The sequence below is a fragment of the Oncorhynchus tshawytscha genome, linkage group LG10 (assembly GCF_018296145.1).
Source record: "Oncorhynchus tshawytscha isolate Ot180627B linkage group LG10, Otsh_v2.0, whole genome shotgun sequence".
NCBI classification, from domain to species: domain Eukaryota; kingdom Metazoa; phylum Chordata; class Actinopteri; order Salmoniformes; family Salmonidae; genus Oncorhynchus; species Oncorhynchus tshawytscha.
Window position 1 is genome coordinate 28,260,599 of NC_056438.1, and position 15,783 is coordinate 28,276,381.

Genomic DNA, 15,783 nt, shown 5'->3' on the forward strand with positions numbered 1-15,783 from the left:
ACTTTTTCAACATTTTGTTACGTTACAGCCTTATTCTAAAATGGATTAAATGTATGTTTTTCATCATCTATCTACACGCAGTACTCCATAATGACAAAGCGACCTGATGGTCACTCTGACAGAGCTCCAGAGTTCCTCTGTGGAGAGGGGAGAAACGTCCAGAAGGACAACCCTCTCTGCAGAACTCCACCAATCAGTCGTTTATGGTAGAGTGGCCAGACGAAAGCCACTCCTCAGTAAAAGACACATGACAGCCCGCTTGCAGTTTGCAAAAATTCACCTAAAGGTCTCTCCATGGGAAATAAGATTCTCTCTGAAACCAAGATTGAACTCTTTGGCCTGAATGCCAAGTGTCACGCCTAGAGGACACCTGGCACCATCCCTATGGTGAAGCATGGTAGTGGAAGCATCATGCTGTAGGGATGTTTTGCCTTTACCTCCTTTATCTCACCTCATTTGCTCACATTGTATATAGACTTGTTTGTACTGTATTATTGACTGTATGTTTGTTTTACTCCATGTGTAACTCTGTGTCGCTGTATGTGTCAAACTGCTTTGCTTTATCTTGGCCAGGTCGCAATTGTAAATGAGAACTTGTTCTCAACTTGCCTGCCTGGTTAAATAAAGGTGAAATAAAAAATAAAATAAGTAAAAAATGTTGTTCAGTGGCAGGGGCTGGGAGACTAGTCAGGATCGAGGGAAAGATGAATGGAGCAAAGTAGAGAGAGATCCTTGATGAAAACCTGCTCCAGAGCATTCAGGTCCTCAAAATGGGGTGAAGGTTCACCTTCTAACAGAACAATGACCCTAAGCACACAGCCAAGACAACGCAGGTGGCTTCGGGACAAGTCTCTGAATGTCCTTGAGTGGCCCAGCCAGAGCACGGAGTTGAACATCTCTGGAGAAACCTGAAAGTAGTTGTTCCACAAAGCTCCCCATCCAACCTGACAGAGATTGAGAGAATCTGCAGAGAAGAATGGGAGAAACTCCCCAAATACAGGTGTTCCAAGCTTGTAGCGTCATACCCAAGAAGATTTGAGGCTGTAATCGCTGCCAAAGGTGCTTCAACAAAGTACTGAGTAAAGGGTCTGAATAATTATGTAACTGTGATATTTCCATTTTGAATTTTTTAAATTTTTTATACTTTTGCAGGTATTTCTAAAAACCTGTTCTTGCTTTGTCATTATGGGGTATTGTGTGTAAATGTACAAGTTTTTATTTTAAAGTCCATTTTAGAATGAGGCTGTAACGTAACAAAATGTGGAGAAATTAAAGGGGTCTGAATACTTACTGACCGCACTGTATAGGAGATCATTCTCCTACAGATCATTCTCCTACAGATCATTCTCCTACAGATCACTCTCCTACAGATCACTCCCCTACAGATCATTCTCCTACAGATCATTCCCCTACAGATCATTCTCCTGCAGATCAATCTCCTACAGATCATTCTCCTACAGATCATTCTCCTGCAGATCACTCTCCTACAGATCATTTGCCTACAGATCATTCTCCTACAGATCATTCTCCTACAGATCACTCTCCCACAGATCACTCTCCCACAGATCACTCTCCTACAGATCATACTCCTACAGATCATTCCCCTACAGATCACTCTCCTACAGACCATTCTCCTACAGATCATTCTCCTACAGATCATTCTCCTACATAATTCTTCTTCTACAGCAGTTAAAAACACTTTCCCTGAAATGCAAATCTTTTCCATTGAAGCCCTAACAGATACAGTATACATTTGCTCCAGCAAACCCTCTGGACAAGACCTGTATTTATACCTAATAGCTCAAACGACTCCATGCATGCTGTAGCCATTTCTTATGCCCTTACATGTAATTCATGGAGGTAGCAGGGCTATGCAAATAATAGCTTATTTAAAAGACCCAGGGGTACATTTTCAGGATTCACAACCACAAACTGTATAATTAACCTAACTCATTGACTTTCAGATTGTGGAGTGTCTTTGTTCAAAAATGAGGCCCTGCACCATTTCAATCAGAAATCATTTTTGGGCAAAGCTGTGCGGGATACCGTGCTGTACTTGTGCATAAGCCCTCTTCCCATAACTATAATGCTCGCCGTGCAGTGTGTCCCGGCATTTAATAGGGCCCATATGGTTTTGTAGCGGACGATAAACATTGAATGCATTTGTTTTATCATCTGGTGAATAACATTGTTTAAGAGGAGCGGAGGGGGATTGAGATTCTACGATATACGACGGACAGACTTGGAACCCATCTGGGCATGTCTCTCTCTATGTTTCAGTCAAACAGCATTAGAAGGCAGATGTGTAAGAATATGCTGCTTTGAGGGTTAAAGTGATTTCCGTAGCGTGATAGAGAGTTGCTTTACTTTGCTTGACTCTGCTTTTCCCCCAGAGATAAGGATCAGGCTGTCTTTGACGTTGATCGTATTTGTCTCCTTATCCCTGTGATATCATATTTACTATCTGGAGCACTCAAAAGAGTGCAGGGCCTATCTTAGATCTAATGAAGTGTGTGTGTGTGTGTGTGTGTGTCTTGTGCAGCCAGATTTAATGGCGCCTGTCTGCTAACAGCGAGCGCGACCACCGAGATGAAAGACGCGACGAGCAGGGGATAGTGGTGATATAAACACAAGCAGGCAGCCAAATCAAGATCCTCTCCTGCTCGGTTCTCCCTCTCTCAATTTCTTTCTCTCCATTCCCCCTTCTCTCTACTCTCGCTCTTCATTACCCCTCTCTCTCCCCCCCCACCTCCCCCACTATCCCTCCCTCCCTTGCCTCATCCTCAGTATTTTCACTTTGAAAACAGAGAAGGGCCATGTTCAGTTGACAAACGTTGTCAAATGTTGCAGATCGAATTGGCATGAACAGAGCCAATGTGGTTCCTTATTCTACATGTCAGAGAGTCATGTTTGTTCTACATAGTCTGTTTCTATATCTGAACGTTCCAAAATGTGACGTCCCGCTGAACGGGCCCCAGATCCCCCTCTCTCTTCCTCCCCCTCTTGTTTATTTCCATATTGAAAACAATAGCAGACCTCCTTTTTCATGCTCTCTCTCTCTCTCTCTCTCTTGGGAAAGTAGGTTAGGCTTGCAGTCAGTCGTGGACATTGTCGCATCCTACCACCACAGCAAAACACTCCCGGCAGCCGCGTCCAAAACACGGCTTGATTAGCCGCTTTGGCAAGGGAGGATACAGAGGAGTGAGGGGCACGGGCGGGGCGGCCACACGGGGTATGATCCCCAGCCATGATTATCCATGGCCCGTCGTAGTGACCCTATGCGCCAATTACCGTGATAAGGGAGCGAGGAGGGCCGGGGGGCTGACATGAGACTGTTCTCCTCTCCTTCTCCACCCTCACTGTATGGTGTGTGGTGCCTGTTAGAATGCACAATGAGATAAAAGCTGTCGATATCTAGCCCAGCATTGAAGAGGGCAGACGGCAGGGGGAGGCAAAAATGAGAGTCATGATGAAGAGTGATTGATCGTAAATGGCGAAAGAGGTGAGAAATGTATCTCTGCTCTTTCTTTCATCTCCTCTTTCTTTCCCTCTCATCTCCCTATCTCTTCATCGTTCTCTCTCTCTTGCTCTTTCTGCCTCTCTTTCCCTCTCCAGGAAGGTTCCTGGTGGATTTAGTTGATTTGGACCGCATCTCCCAGCATGCAGCAGCAGCAGCGTTGCCCTGGGAGACCCCATCATTCTGCTGGGGGAGTGTGAACCCAGACAATGTGCTGTTGCTCCTCTCATTTCACCTCTCATAACAAGCCCAGATCTAACCTGTCTCTATGTCAGCCTATTGGGTTGAAAGGGCTGTCATCTCACCATGCAGGTTGAGATGAGGGGTATATCTCAACAGTGTAAAGGGGTTTCCTTTACTTCCGTCGCACCATATGGGATGAGTACTAATAGGAAAAAGGGTGCATCTCAATAGTACAAAGTGGCTTCCTTTCCTGTCTACACCATGATCACTGATGTGGCATGGCCTAAAAGCCTATGAAATCCTTTCACTTGTTTGTGTTAAAAGTATACAAGGAAAGGAAGCCATATATGGGTATTGAGACACACCCCAAGGAGAAGGTTGCTGTAACACCAAGCCATTAGGTTAGTCAAAGACGGTAGTAGGTGGGGACAGGTGAATAATCTTCTGTGGCCCATGCAGGACTAGTGGGCAGGGAGCCCCGTTGCCATAAGTCAAGGGGAGAGAGGTAAATGGAGGGAGAGATAGTCCACGGGCATCGTGCCACCCTCCTTAAATCTCCCAAACGGCTTGTTTCACCACCGCCACCTTTCACATTCTCTCTGTATGTAACCCACTCTCGCCCTTTCTTCTGTTGTCGTTTGTCTGTCTGGGTCCTCATCCCTTCGTTCTGTATCCCTCTCTGAGTGACTGTTTGCCTTTTTATGTCTCCTCTCCGCCACCCCTCCTCCCTTTCCTTTTCACCTCCTAACCTCATCTCTCTGTTGCTCTCTGTTTTGGGTGAATAGTGTGAGGTAATGGGTCTGACAGAGACACAATGGAGGAACATTTCCAGACAGGAAGAACACTGAGGCGGGTACACAAGGTACAAAAAATAAATAATTAGGTCACAGTCAGTCTTCTGGTCTTATTATGCGTCATTCTACAGACTGGCCCCCTTTAAGACTTGGTTTTGACTCTCCACATGACCCTTTACTTATGGGCAACTGGGCATAACATCCATTTTGACACTGAGTAATTGTCACTTCACTGAAGACCAGTTTTCCCTTACTACTGGAGTAGCTTCGAAAAGGGCATTTTGAAAAAGTTACATTAGGTAGGGTTCCGTTTACTCAGGTTTATTCGACAAAAGCAATGTCGCAACAAACAACAAAAAATACGCGATGTGTTTTGGAAACGGCAGCTATAGGAAACATTTTCTGACCATCAACAACATTTTTTTTCTCCATTCGACAGGGGTGGATATTTATTTTGTACGATTTTGGAAACGGTTTGGGAATAAATTATGATTGTGGAATCATTTTTGTCATGAAACTATAAAGGTCCACTCCACATTTAATTCTAAATACCTATTGCTTGCTAAAAAATTTTTTTTCAACTTTCTGTAAAAAAAATTCTTTGCAGGACAAGGATTGCCTGAATTGCTTCGCCTTGCTTTTCTGGTTGGCTGGCAAGTTTCACCATCCAATTATTTCCGATCTACATGAGTTTCACCATGGCACGGACATGAGAATTATTAGAATATGGAAAATATTTGTCAATTATTGCATTCTATCCATGCTGGCTTTTACGGGCTACCTACTGTAAGACATGAAACAGATAGCTGTCTGTCGCCAATGTATTAGTGCGCAATTTGCCGAAATGGGTAATGGAAACACTTCAACCACTACATTTTTATTGGACAGTATAGGTTTTTAAGAAAACATGTTTTTTTTAGGTGTGACGTCGTCATGTCCAGCACGTTTTGAATGACACAATATAGTGAAATGGAAATCCACCCTAGCAGGCAATTATCACATTTATTTATCCATTCAAACTTTCTAAATGTCGACAACAACAACAAAAAAATCCCTGGACAAGTTAATGGAAACATAGCTAGTGATAGCCTTGCCTCACAAAACACTCTCAAACTGCTATTTTTTATTAAAGTGATATAAATCTACAAAACATCTATAAACAGATGATATCAACAGCTCACAATAATGTCTTAAATAATGTGTTAAAGCCAGACGTCTCCATAAGGAAGGTGTTTGGCCTCGGCTGCACAGCACACTGATGTCTGACTAGTGCCTCAGCACAAAATGGCTGCCGTGTATCACCTAGGCACATGTAGGAACATTTCATTAGTGCATAGGGTGATTCACTGCCAAAATACTGCCTAAGAAACTGAATGTAAGCTACAGTGTAGAAGCAATTCATAGATCCGCTTTTCAATGGCAGGGAATAGCAATATCAGAAGCTTTATATGTAAGTCTTCAAAATAAAAAGGAGAAAAGTGACACTGAAGTTAACCCGATTGCAAAAGCTACTATAAAGATGGCTATGACACAAACATGCAAGCAAGCACGTACACACACCGATGTGCGCGCGCGCGCACACACACACACACACACATCCACAGCATACCCAAGCTCATTCCATTTCAGCTCTAGTTAGGAAAATGCTCTGATTATGTATTCCTTTGAAGTTGATGCTTCAAAGCACTACTTTATTAGGTCATTTCTGTTTAACATTTTAAGAGGCATTTGGTTCATTTCATATTTAAACATGCAGGGAGCAGAAAATGTGCGAAAACGAAATGAAGAGACTATGAGGACACATTGATATTTGCGAACATCTTCAAAACATGTCTTACTAATGTTTTAGACATGTTATAGCTCAGGTCCCGACAGTAGCACAGCGCACCCGTCTTTTCACGTGTCTCCTTGTACATTGTATATCTTGGAGAACGGTACAGAAGTCTACAGTAAAAATCGGACATACATTGTTGGTATAATTGTTGGTGTTCTGTTCATTTCATAAAGAGTGTATCTGATTGCAATGGGTGCAAAAACAAAGACAACTGTCCTAAAAACAGCCATCATTTTCTACAGAAGGCTGCTTGCGCCGGGTTTGGCCCTAAAGAGAGTTCAGAGAAGATGAGGACATTGAATTAAGCTCGGACCGTCACTCAAGCGTTAAATTGCCTTAAAAGAGAACTGAATTTCATCAGAGCATTGGGTGAAATAAAACTATTATGCGTGCCAATGTCAACACATGTCCAAACTTCAAATGAACTGTACTGTAGTGTGGACTACTACCATAACAGCCAATCATAAAATACTTCCACATGCACATCTGTATAACTTTAAATGCCTCCCTTTGTACTGCTACATGCCTATATAAGAATACATACTTACAGTTGAAGTCAGAAGTTTACATACACCTTAGCCAAATACATTTAAACTCAGTTTTTCACAATTCCTGACATTTTATCCTCGTAAAAATTCCCTGTCTTAGGATCACCACTTTATTTTAAGAATGTGAAATGTCAGAATGATAGTAGAGAGAATGATTTATTTCAGATTTTATTTCTTTCATCACATTCCCAGTGGGTCAGAAGTTTACATACACTCAATTAGTATTTGGTAGCATTGCCTTTAACTTGTTTCACTTGGGTCAAATGTTTTGGGTAGCTTCCCACAATAAGTTGGGTGAATTGTGGCCCATTCCTCCTGACAGAGCTGGTGTAACTGAGTTCGGTTTGTAGGCCTCCTTGCTCGCACACGCTTTTTCAGTTTTGCCCACAAATTTTCTATAGGTTTAAGGCCAGGGCTTTGTGATGCCACTCCAATACCTTGACTTTGTTGTCCTTAAGCCATTTTGCAACAACTTTGGAAGTATGCTTCGGGTCATTGTCCATATGGAAGACCCATTTGCGACCAAGCTTTAACTTCCTGACTGATGTCTTGAGATGTTGCTTCAATATACCCACATAATTTTCCTACCTCATGATGCCATCTATTCTGTGAACTGCACCAGTCCCTCCTGCAGCAAAGCACCCCCACAACATGACACTTCAACCCCCGTGCTTCACGGATGGGATGGTGTTCTTCGGCTTGCAAGTCCCCCCTTTTTCCTCCAAACATAACGATGGTCATTATGGCCAAACTGTTATATTTTTGTTTCATCAGACCAGAGAACATTTCTCCAAAAAGTACGATCTTTGTACCCATGTGCAGTTGCAAACCGTAGTCTAGCTTTTTTATGGCGGTTTTGGAGCAGTGGCTTCTTCCTTGCTGAGCGGCCTTTCAGGTTATGTCAATATAGGACAAATTTTTCTGTGGATATAGATACTTTTGTACCTGTTTCCTCCAGCATCTTCACAAGGTCCTTTGCTGTTGTTCTGGGATTGATTTGCACTTTTTGCACCAAAGTACATTCATCTCTAGAAGACAGAACACCTCTCCTTCCTGAGCGGTTTGTACAGATAAACGTGGTACCTTCAGGCATTTGTAAATTGCTCACAACGATGAACCAGATTTGTGGAGGTCTACAATTTATTTTCTGAGGTCTTGGCTTATTTCTTTTGATTTTCCCACGATGTCAAGCAAAGAGGCACTGAGTTTGAAACTAGGCCTTGAAATACATCCACAGGTACACCTCCAATTGACTCAAGTGATGTCAATTAGCCTATCAGAATCTTCTAAAGCGATGACATAACTTTCTGGAATTTTCCAAGCTGTTTAAAGACACAGTCAGCTTAGTGTATGTAAACTTCAGACCCACTGGAATTGTGATACAGTGAATTATAAGTGAAATAATCTGTCTGTGAACAATTGTTGGAAAATGCACAAAGTAGATGTCCTAACCGACTTGCCAAAACTATAGTTTGTTAACAAGAAATTTGTGGAGTGGTTGAAAAATGACTTTTAATGACTCCAACCTAAGTGTATGTAAACTTCCAACTTCAACTGTACACATGCCAATACAAATGAATACTGTTTTATAACAATAACTGTACTGAACAGAAATATAAACGCAAATTGCAACAATATTAAAGATTTTACGGAGTTACAGTTCATAAAAGGAAAACAGTCAATTGAAATAAATGAATTTGTCTCTAATCTAGGGATTTCACATGACTGAGAATAGAGATATGCATCTGTTGGTCACAGATACCTTTAAAAAAGGTAAGGGCATGGATCAGAAAACCAGTCAGTATCTGGTGTAACCACCGTTTGCCTCATGCAGCGTGACACATCTCCTTTGCATTGAGTTGACCAGGCTGTTGATTGTGGCTTGGGAATGCTGTTCCACTCCTTTATAATGGCTGTGCGAAGTCACTGCACATTTTAGAGTGGTCTTTTGTTGTCTCCAGGACAATGTGCACCTGTGTAATGATCTTGCTGTTTAAACGGCTTCCTGATAAGCCACACCTGTCAAGTGGATGGCAAAGGAGAAATGCTCACTAACAGCGATGTAAACAAATTTGTGTACAACATGTTTGAGAAATAATATTGTATTTCAGCTCACGAAACATGGGATCAACACTTTACATGTTCCATTTATATTTTTGTTTCGTGTACACGCCTATACCTATTCAGCCTAGATTGTATACAATACTTATTTTTAAATACCCAGGCTAGTATCTGTCCCTCCATCACCGTGCTATGGCGCAGACGCCCTCTGTGTGATACTGTGGGATGTAGGGGAATGCGGAGTCATGACTCAGAGCTCAGCACAGGGCAACACACACGCACTGACATATACAGAGTCTATAAGTTCCTGTGCCCCTGTGTGTGTCTATGTATGTGTGTGTGCGCGTGTAAACGTCTCTCTTCAGTGTGTGTATATGTGCGTATGTGCCTATGCTCTACAGTGAATGTGTGTGTGTGTGTGTGTGTGTGTGTGTGTGTGTGTGTGTGTGTGTGTGCATGCGTGCGTGCGTGTGTGTGTGCGTGTGTGTGTGTGTGCAGGTGGACGGACCAAAGGGCGTGACATTTACAGAGGGGTCTTGAGAGCGCCACATTGCTCACTGTCACGCCCTGACCTTAGTTATCTTTGTTTTCTTTATTATTTTGGTTTAGGTCAGGGTGTGACATGGGTGATATATGTGTTAGTTGCCTGTGTCAGCACTATATTTAGCTTCACGTTCGTTTTGTTGTTTTTGTAGTTTGTTTAAGTGTTTCTTCGTCTTCATTAAGATAAGATGTATTCGTCTCCCACTGCACCTTGGTCTCCTCCATACATCGAACGTCACACTCACCATGTGTCACAATACATGTCATCCCAGAGTGCTGTGAGGGGGCGAAATATCACCCTCCGTACTGATACAGCAGTTTAACCGCTGACCTAACCTGGCTGGCCGACAGGCTAACTCTCATTCAGCTCCTGTAAAAACACACTAATGTCCATTTTTTTGCCACTAATTAGTCTTTTAACCAATTAGATCAGATATTTTGCCTAGAATTGTCTAAAAGATCATAATTGGGCTGCCTGTGTAAACGCAGCCTCAGTGGGTTACCAGATATGACTAAAGGTTAGAATGACCACAATTCCCATAGGGAGCAATTGGCACATACTGTACTGCCTACATCCAAAATGGCACCCTATTTCATTCAGGGCTCTGGTCAAAAGTAGTGCAGCATAGGGAATATGGGTGCCATTTGGGACGCAGTGGGTTACAGGACATGACTAAGGGCAAAATTTGATTCACATAAGGAGTAATTGGCATGATTAGAACGCGTGCCATACAGCAGAAATATGAATGAATCTGAGGTAAGGAGAACGAGTAGAGCTTCCATGGGCCGATCAACTTCTTCGACGTCTTAGGGAAGCATAACCTGGATAGTCCTTTCTGTGTTCTATCAAATTACTGTACTACCATTCCTCTCCAGAACTCTTCCCAGAAACATCATTCATCATAAATAACCCATTCCCTTATTTATTGAGAGACGGCTGTGTGTGTGTGTGTTTGTGTGTGTGTGTGTGTGTGTGTGTGTGTGTGTGTGTGTGTGTGTGTGTGTGTGTGTGTGTGTGTGTGCGCGCATGTGTGTGTGTGTTGTGCCCTCTGCTGGAATAGAACTAACACTTCTTCTCAATCCTCTTTCAGAGCTACAGTCGACTTCATGTGTTATGGGGACATCTAGTGTTGGGTTGGTTGCATGTCGTGTTCAAACCCTAGCAGGGATGATTTCAGTGTGCGTCACGCCGGCAGCGATAGAGTGAATGGCAGTATTCATCATTTCCTGACTCTGCCAGTATGCTTGTAGAGATGGCATGAATATAGTTATGCTCTGCGTATGTGGAATGACTGTAGCACATAAAAAAATACAGATACTTAAAACGAAGAAGAAATGGAATACATTTGTGCACTCAATGACAGTCAGACGCACACAACAAACGCACCAAGCAGGTTTCTCCTTTGACATAGTTAGGGCTGCACTTACCTCGTCTGTTGACATTTAAATAGTGACAGTTTGCTGTCGTTCTCTCAGCCTGTGCTGAAATGCATTCGTTTGTTCTCATAAATGTGTCTATGTTTTGTTCTAGAGGGCAGTGCCCTCAATGGAGGTTACCATAGAACCCACCAGCCGTGTCACATGATGTATACTAACACCAGCACACCTAAAACAAATAAACTCCTCAGCATGGCCCCTGTTCATTTGAATCAGGTGTGCTGGTGTTAGTATACACCAAATATGTAAAAGGACTGGTCGCCAAGGACTGGGTTGGCAAGGGCTACCACAGCCTGTCTGAACACAACGGCTGTGTCTGAAATGGCACCCTATTCACCGTTAGCTAGCCCTATGGGCCCTGGTCAAATGCAGTGCACTATAGGGAAATAGGATGCCATTTTGGATGCACCCAATGTCCCCAAAACAGAGGAGCTTCACCTGCGTGTTCAGTCGGCTATGGGCGAGAACTAACACCTGCACAGTCATACGGACCCTCAATCGTAGGGGTGAATTCACCGGTGTCGGAGTGGTGTGAGCAGAGAAAGTGACATGCTGTTGAGCGGAAATGGAAAGGATCGAGATTTGCCTACAAAAGCTGTTGCTGAGACGAGCAGGAGGGAATAGAATGAGACTGACGGACTAAAGGACAACAACGGGGGAACTAACTGAAAGAAGGAAATGGGAGAGGGGATTGATAAGAAAAGTGCATCACGGAATGGAAAAGGAAAATCCTAGTGTCGTCTCAGAGGCGGAAATAAACAGGACAGAATGATAAGACCGAGAGCTGATTAAAAAGCCTAAATGATCCGAGAGAGATGGCTAAGAGAGAGAGATGGCTAAGAGAGAGAGATGGCTAAGAGAGGGAGATGGCTAAGAGAGAGAGATGGCTAAGAGAGAGAGAGACATAGTGATAGAGTGATCACTTGTATGACGTAAGGGGAACGGCAGCATTTTATGGGGGGGGGGACACATCATACAGAAGACAGTGGCACAATCAGTAGAACAGTGATATAAGTCTTATAAATGCATATAATAAACCACTTACTGAGGTTACAGTCTATCCTGATACAATCTGGCGGGAGAGAGAGCGAGATGGTGAGGTCAAATCAAATAAAGAGAGAGGAGAGAAAGGAGAAGAAAAGAGAGAGAGAGAGAGAGATAATAACATTTTACATCCTTCAAGGTACATTCTGCAGACAACCAGGCATTTCGCTAGGGACCACCATCCGGGGACAGAGCTACGAGTCAGGATCACCCTTTTCCTTTTCCACACCTCCGTCATCACCCCCCCCCTATCATTCGCCCATCTCTCCCTCAGTCCCTGCAGCCACCATTCAAAACCCACCTAGTCCCAATGCGCTACAGAAGGCAAGATATTCACCCAATCATTGGTACAATGAAGCTCTGGAGCTGTAGGTCTACTTGGCGGCACTTGATGGCCAGGGAACCAAGCCCATTCAATAAGCGGAGGATGAGAAATGTGCGTTTTTCAAGTAATCCCGACTCTTGATCTCTCGTGCTAGATAGACAAAGATGACGTGTGGAGCGCGTACAGCAAGGTCATCAATTCCACGTGTGATGACATCGTGGGCGCGACCGAACGTGGAAACAGTGGACATGGCGTACAGATAAGTCGTCGTCGATCGAAGCGCATTGGGTCAGTAGATATGGAGAGATATGGGTCAATTCACCATTTCAGTCACTGGCGTGGTAGTCCAAGCGAGAGTCGGCGATTGTTAAGTGCGTTTCGTTATTCCTATTCCCTACAGTGGCTTTTATCAGAAATGGGTTAACCGAGTGCCAACAATGTGATGGTGGGTTAGAAAGAGCTTGCCTTTTGTAGCCCCTCGGGCATGGAAACCAACAGCAGCAATATTAGGAAAGGGTGATCTGCACACCCCAGTCACAGTAAGCCAAGTGCACGCACACCTATATCAGGATATGCTAGAATATTCTAGATATGCTAGAATATGCTGTACAAGCACTAACTCTAGCTTTATTCTACAACAGCTTTCTCTGAAATGCATGTCTTCTGACCGCACATGGTAAAATGGTGGCGCTCAATTATCGAGTTATTCTCTTCTGCCCCCTGGTGGTGACAGGCTGCGTGTGCATGTGGCTGTGGCTGAGGCGTGGTCTCGAGCTGTCAACCGCTACAGAATAGTGGACTCAAACAGCCATGGACCAGGCTCACTGTTATTGGGATTCTGTGGCTGATACTGACATTAAAAGGTCATTTGTCATTCCTCAATGACAACATCACCTAATGAAAAATTAGATTGTCCACAGCTTGTGTGAGTGCGGTCAATGTGATTGTGATTGAGTTTGAACGAAAGGAAAACATGCATTACTATTTACACGTGTGTGCCTACGTCACAGACTGCAGAATGATCAATTAAACCAACTAATTGTATATTGATCATCTGATCATGCAGTGTCCCTGTACACTGTTTCATATTGATCAATGAACTCATCTTTTAATTATCTTGGGGAATATGGTAAGCAGTCCTCCTCTGGTTCTAAAACAAATTCCACCTCCAACTGAGACAAAAATTGATTTCCTCTAAACTAGCAATTAATATAAATGTTGATGTGGATATGACACCTCTGAGTATGGTCTGATTCGGGGAGAAGTGAGGGAGTGATCTAGGCAGAAATGAAGAGGAGGAACTAGGGAAGGATGTTCGGTAAACTATCATCTGGCTCATTTGGACACATTAGCGCTATGGATTAGCATTTAGCCTCATTAGCTAAGATAAACGATGTGTTTGGCTGGGGCTGATTGTTCTGGGCCAAGGTGGACTTGGGTCTGTGTGTCGGTCCTCTGGCGCAGGGCTGAGCAGCATGGCAAAGGCAGAGTCAGCTACATCACAGAACGTGTGTGTGTGTGTGTGTGTGTGCGTGTGTGCGAGTGTGTGTGTGTGTGTGTGTGTGTGTGTGTCGCTGTGGGACAACACTGGGCTGTGAGCCGGTCTCTCTGACTGTTTGATCCGAGGGCCGCAGACATACAGGCCATTGAAGGGATGAAAAGTTCCATCGTCTGAGCCTTGGCCAAGTGAGAGATGAGAGAGCGAGCGAGAGTGAGGGAGAGAGCGAGAGAGACAGAAACTTTGAGAGTGTGATAGAGAAATGGAGAAAGAGTCAGAGAGAGAGAGGGTAAGTAGAGAGAGAGAGAGAAAACAAGATGAATAGAATGGATACGGTGTGGCATTATTGGAGGAACCATCCTCATGTCTCTAAGTCGGTGGCCCACACTCCTGTATCCCAGGGTGCACCTGGGCCTTGTTTCTCCCCTACTCCCACTGTGAACTCTCTCCCTTCAAGTGGCAGGCACCGTTATGAGTGCCATAGGTCACAACAGTCTGCCAGGAGTCCAAACTATAGACAAAGGCTTAGTGCTGTAGGGTAATATGTTTCTGTATCACTGCCTTCTAGTCTCTATATTTGTTCTACTCATCTAGAATGATGTTAGAGTAGTCTATGGACCATAACGGCTCTGGCTTTACCATTCTCTATAGCACCCCCTACTGGAAGACTGTGAACAACCAAACCCTTTTATCTTCAGGCTAGAGGTCTCTCCACAGGGACCACGGGAGAAACAGAACCTTGGGTAAGCAGAGGGGGTACAAGAGTAGATCTACCCAGGGAGGCAGAGACCGGAGACGGGCTTGCAGTAACAGACAAAGGCTCATGTTTAGGGGGTGGAGATGGAGCTTGACGGAAGGGGTACGAGAATGGGGTTGCCGAGGTCATGGTGGGGTTGCCATGGGTTACCTAGATTGACAGTCAGCTTGACCCTGCCACCGTCCAACTCTAGCCTCAGGGTGTCAGCGGACTCTTTGGAGGTGGTGGCCACGAGGAGACCGAATGCCCGTTGGGACATGAACCGCAGCGCCACGTCCTCTGCCTCGGTGTGCATGGTCCCCGGGATGATGATCTTCAGATACATGCTGCCGTCGTAGCTCAGCACCGTTGCCTCTGTACGAGGGGTGGAAGTAATGGGGGGGGTGCAGAGGCAGACATACGTTCAGATACAGACAGACACACACACACACATACATTAACAGGAGAACAGAGATCAGACATACAGCATTAGATGACCCAACAGACACTGATACCCAGCACGGGAAAGGACATCCAAGTTCAGCAAAGCGTCTTTTCTTTGAAGAGAAACTAGAGGAACCAGGTCTAACACAAACAATAGTAGAGTTATTGTAGATGCGTGGACGTCATCCTAGGCCCGTTCAGAGAAACAATGCATGCACCCCCTGCAGCTGACTAGATCACTTCTGAAGAGTTGCCTAAGGAGGGCTGTGTATATGGGTCAACACATGTTGCCATGGGCTCAGCTGATTCACCATGGCTGGGTACTTGCCTTTTATTTTAGATGCATATGGTTGGGAGCACAAACCAAATACTGTATGCTGCTACTGGTTAGGCCACTGAAATCCACTTGAACAGATAGCATATTGCTTTTTGGAAAACAACTACTTGATGTTAAATGAAAAGGTTTAGAAGGTTAGTTTCCAATCTCACTGGATTATTGAAGACAAAGTCCCACACTACTCATACACAAATATTGAGTTAAGACACTGTGGTCAAACGTGTGACAGCCAAGCATAACTCTCTTTCACGGCCTTGCAGTATTACATTGCCACACTAGATGGCAGGGAAGCAGCACGAGAAACACAACCGGCCCATTGGAGAAACAGAAACATGAAACATTAGACCAAGTCCCACAGTACTCATACACAAATATTGTGTTAGGCCACTCTGGTCAGAGCGTTGGGTCAGTAAACGATAGGTCATTGGTTCAAATCCTCGAGCCGAATAGGTGAAAGAAATCTGCCGCCGTGCCCTTGAGCA

The 15,783-nt window shown here is 44.2% G+C and overlaps 1 protein-coding gene across 5 annotated transcripts in view; it reads right to left on the minus strand.

Moving 5' to 3' along the window:
* LOC112261015 (neurexin-2-like) overlaps window positions 1-15,783 on the minus strand; it is a 935,354-nt gene that overhangs the window by 442,873 nt on the left and 476,698 nt on the right. For 4 of the 5 annotated variants that reach the window (XM_042328452.1, XM_042328454.1, XM_042328455.1 and 1 more), the window contains 2 exons: window positions 14,692-14,895; window positions 11,963-11,989 (listed from right to left, as the gene is read on the minus strand). In XM_042328452.1, the coding sequence (XP_042184386.1) occupies window positions 11,963-11,989; window positions 14,692-14,895 (231 nt within the window). The remainder of the gene's footprint in view (window positions 1-11,962; window positions 11,990-14,691; window positions 14,896-15,783) is intronic. The other variant, XM_042328453.1, reaches the window with a different exon arrangement.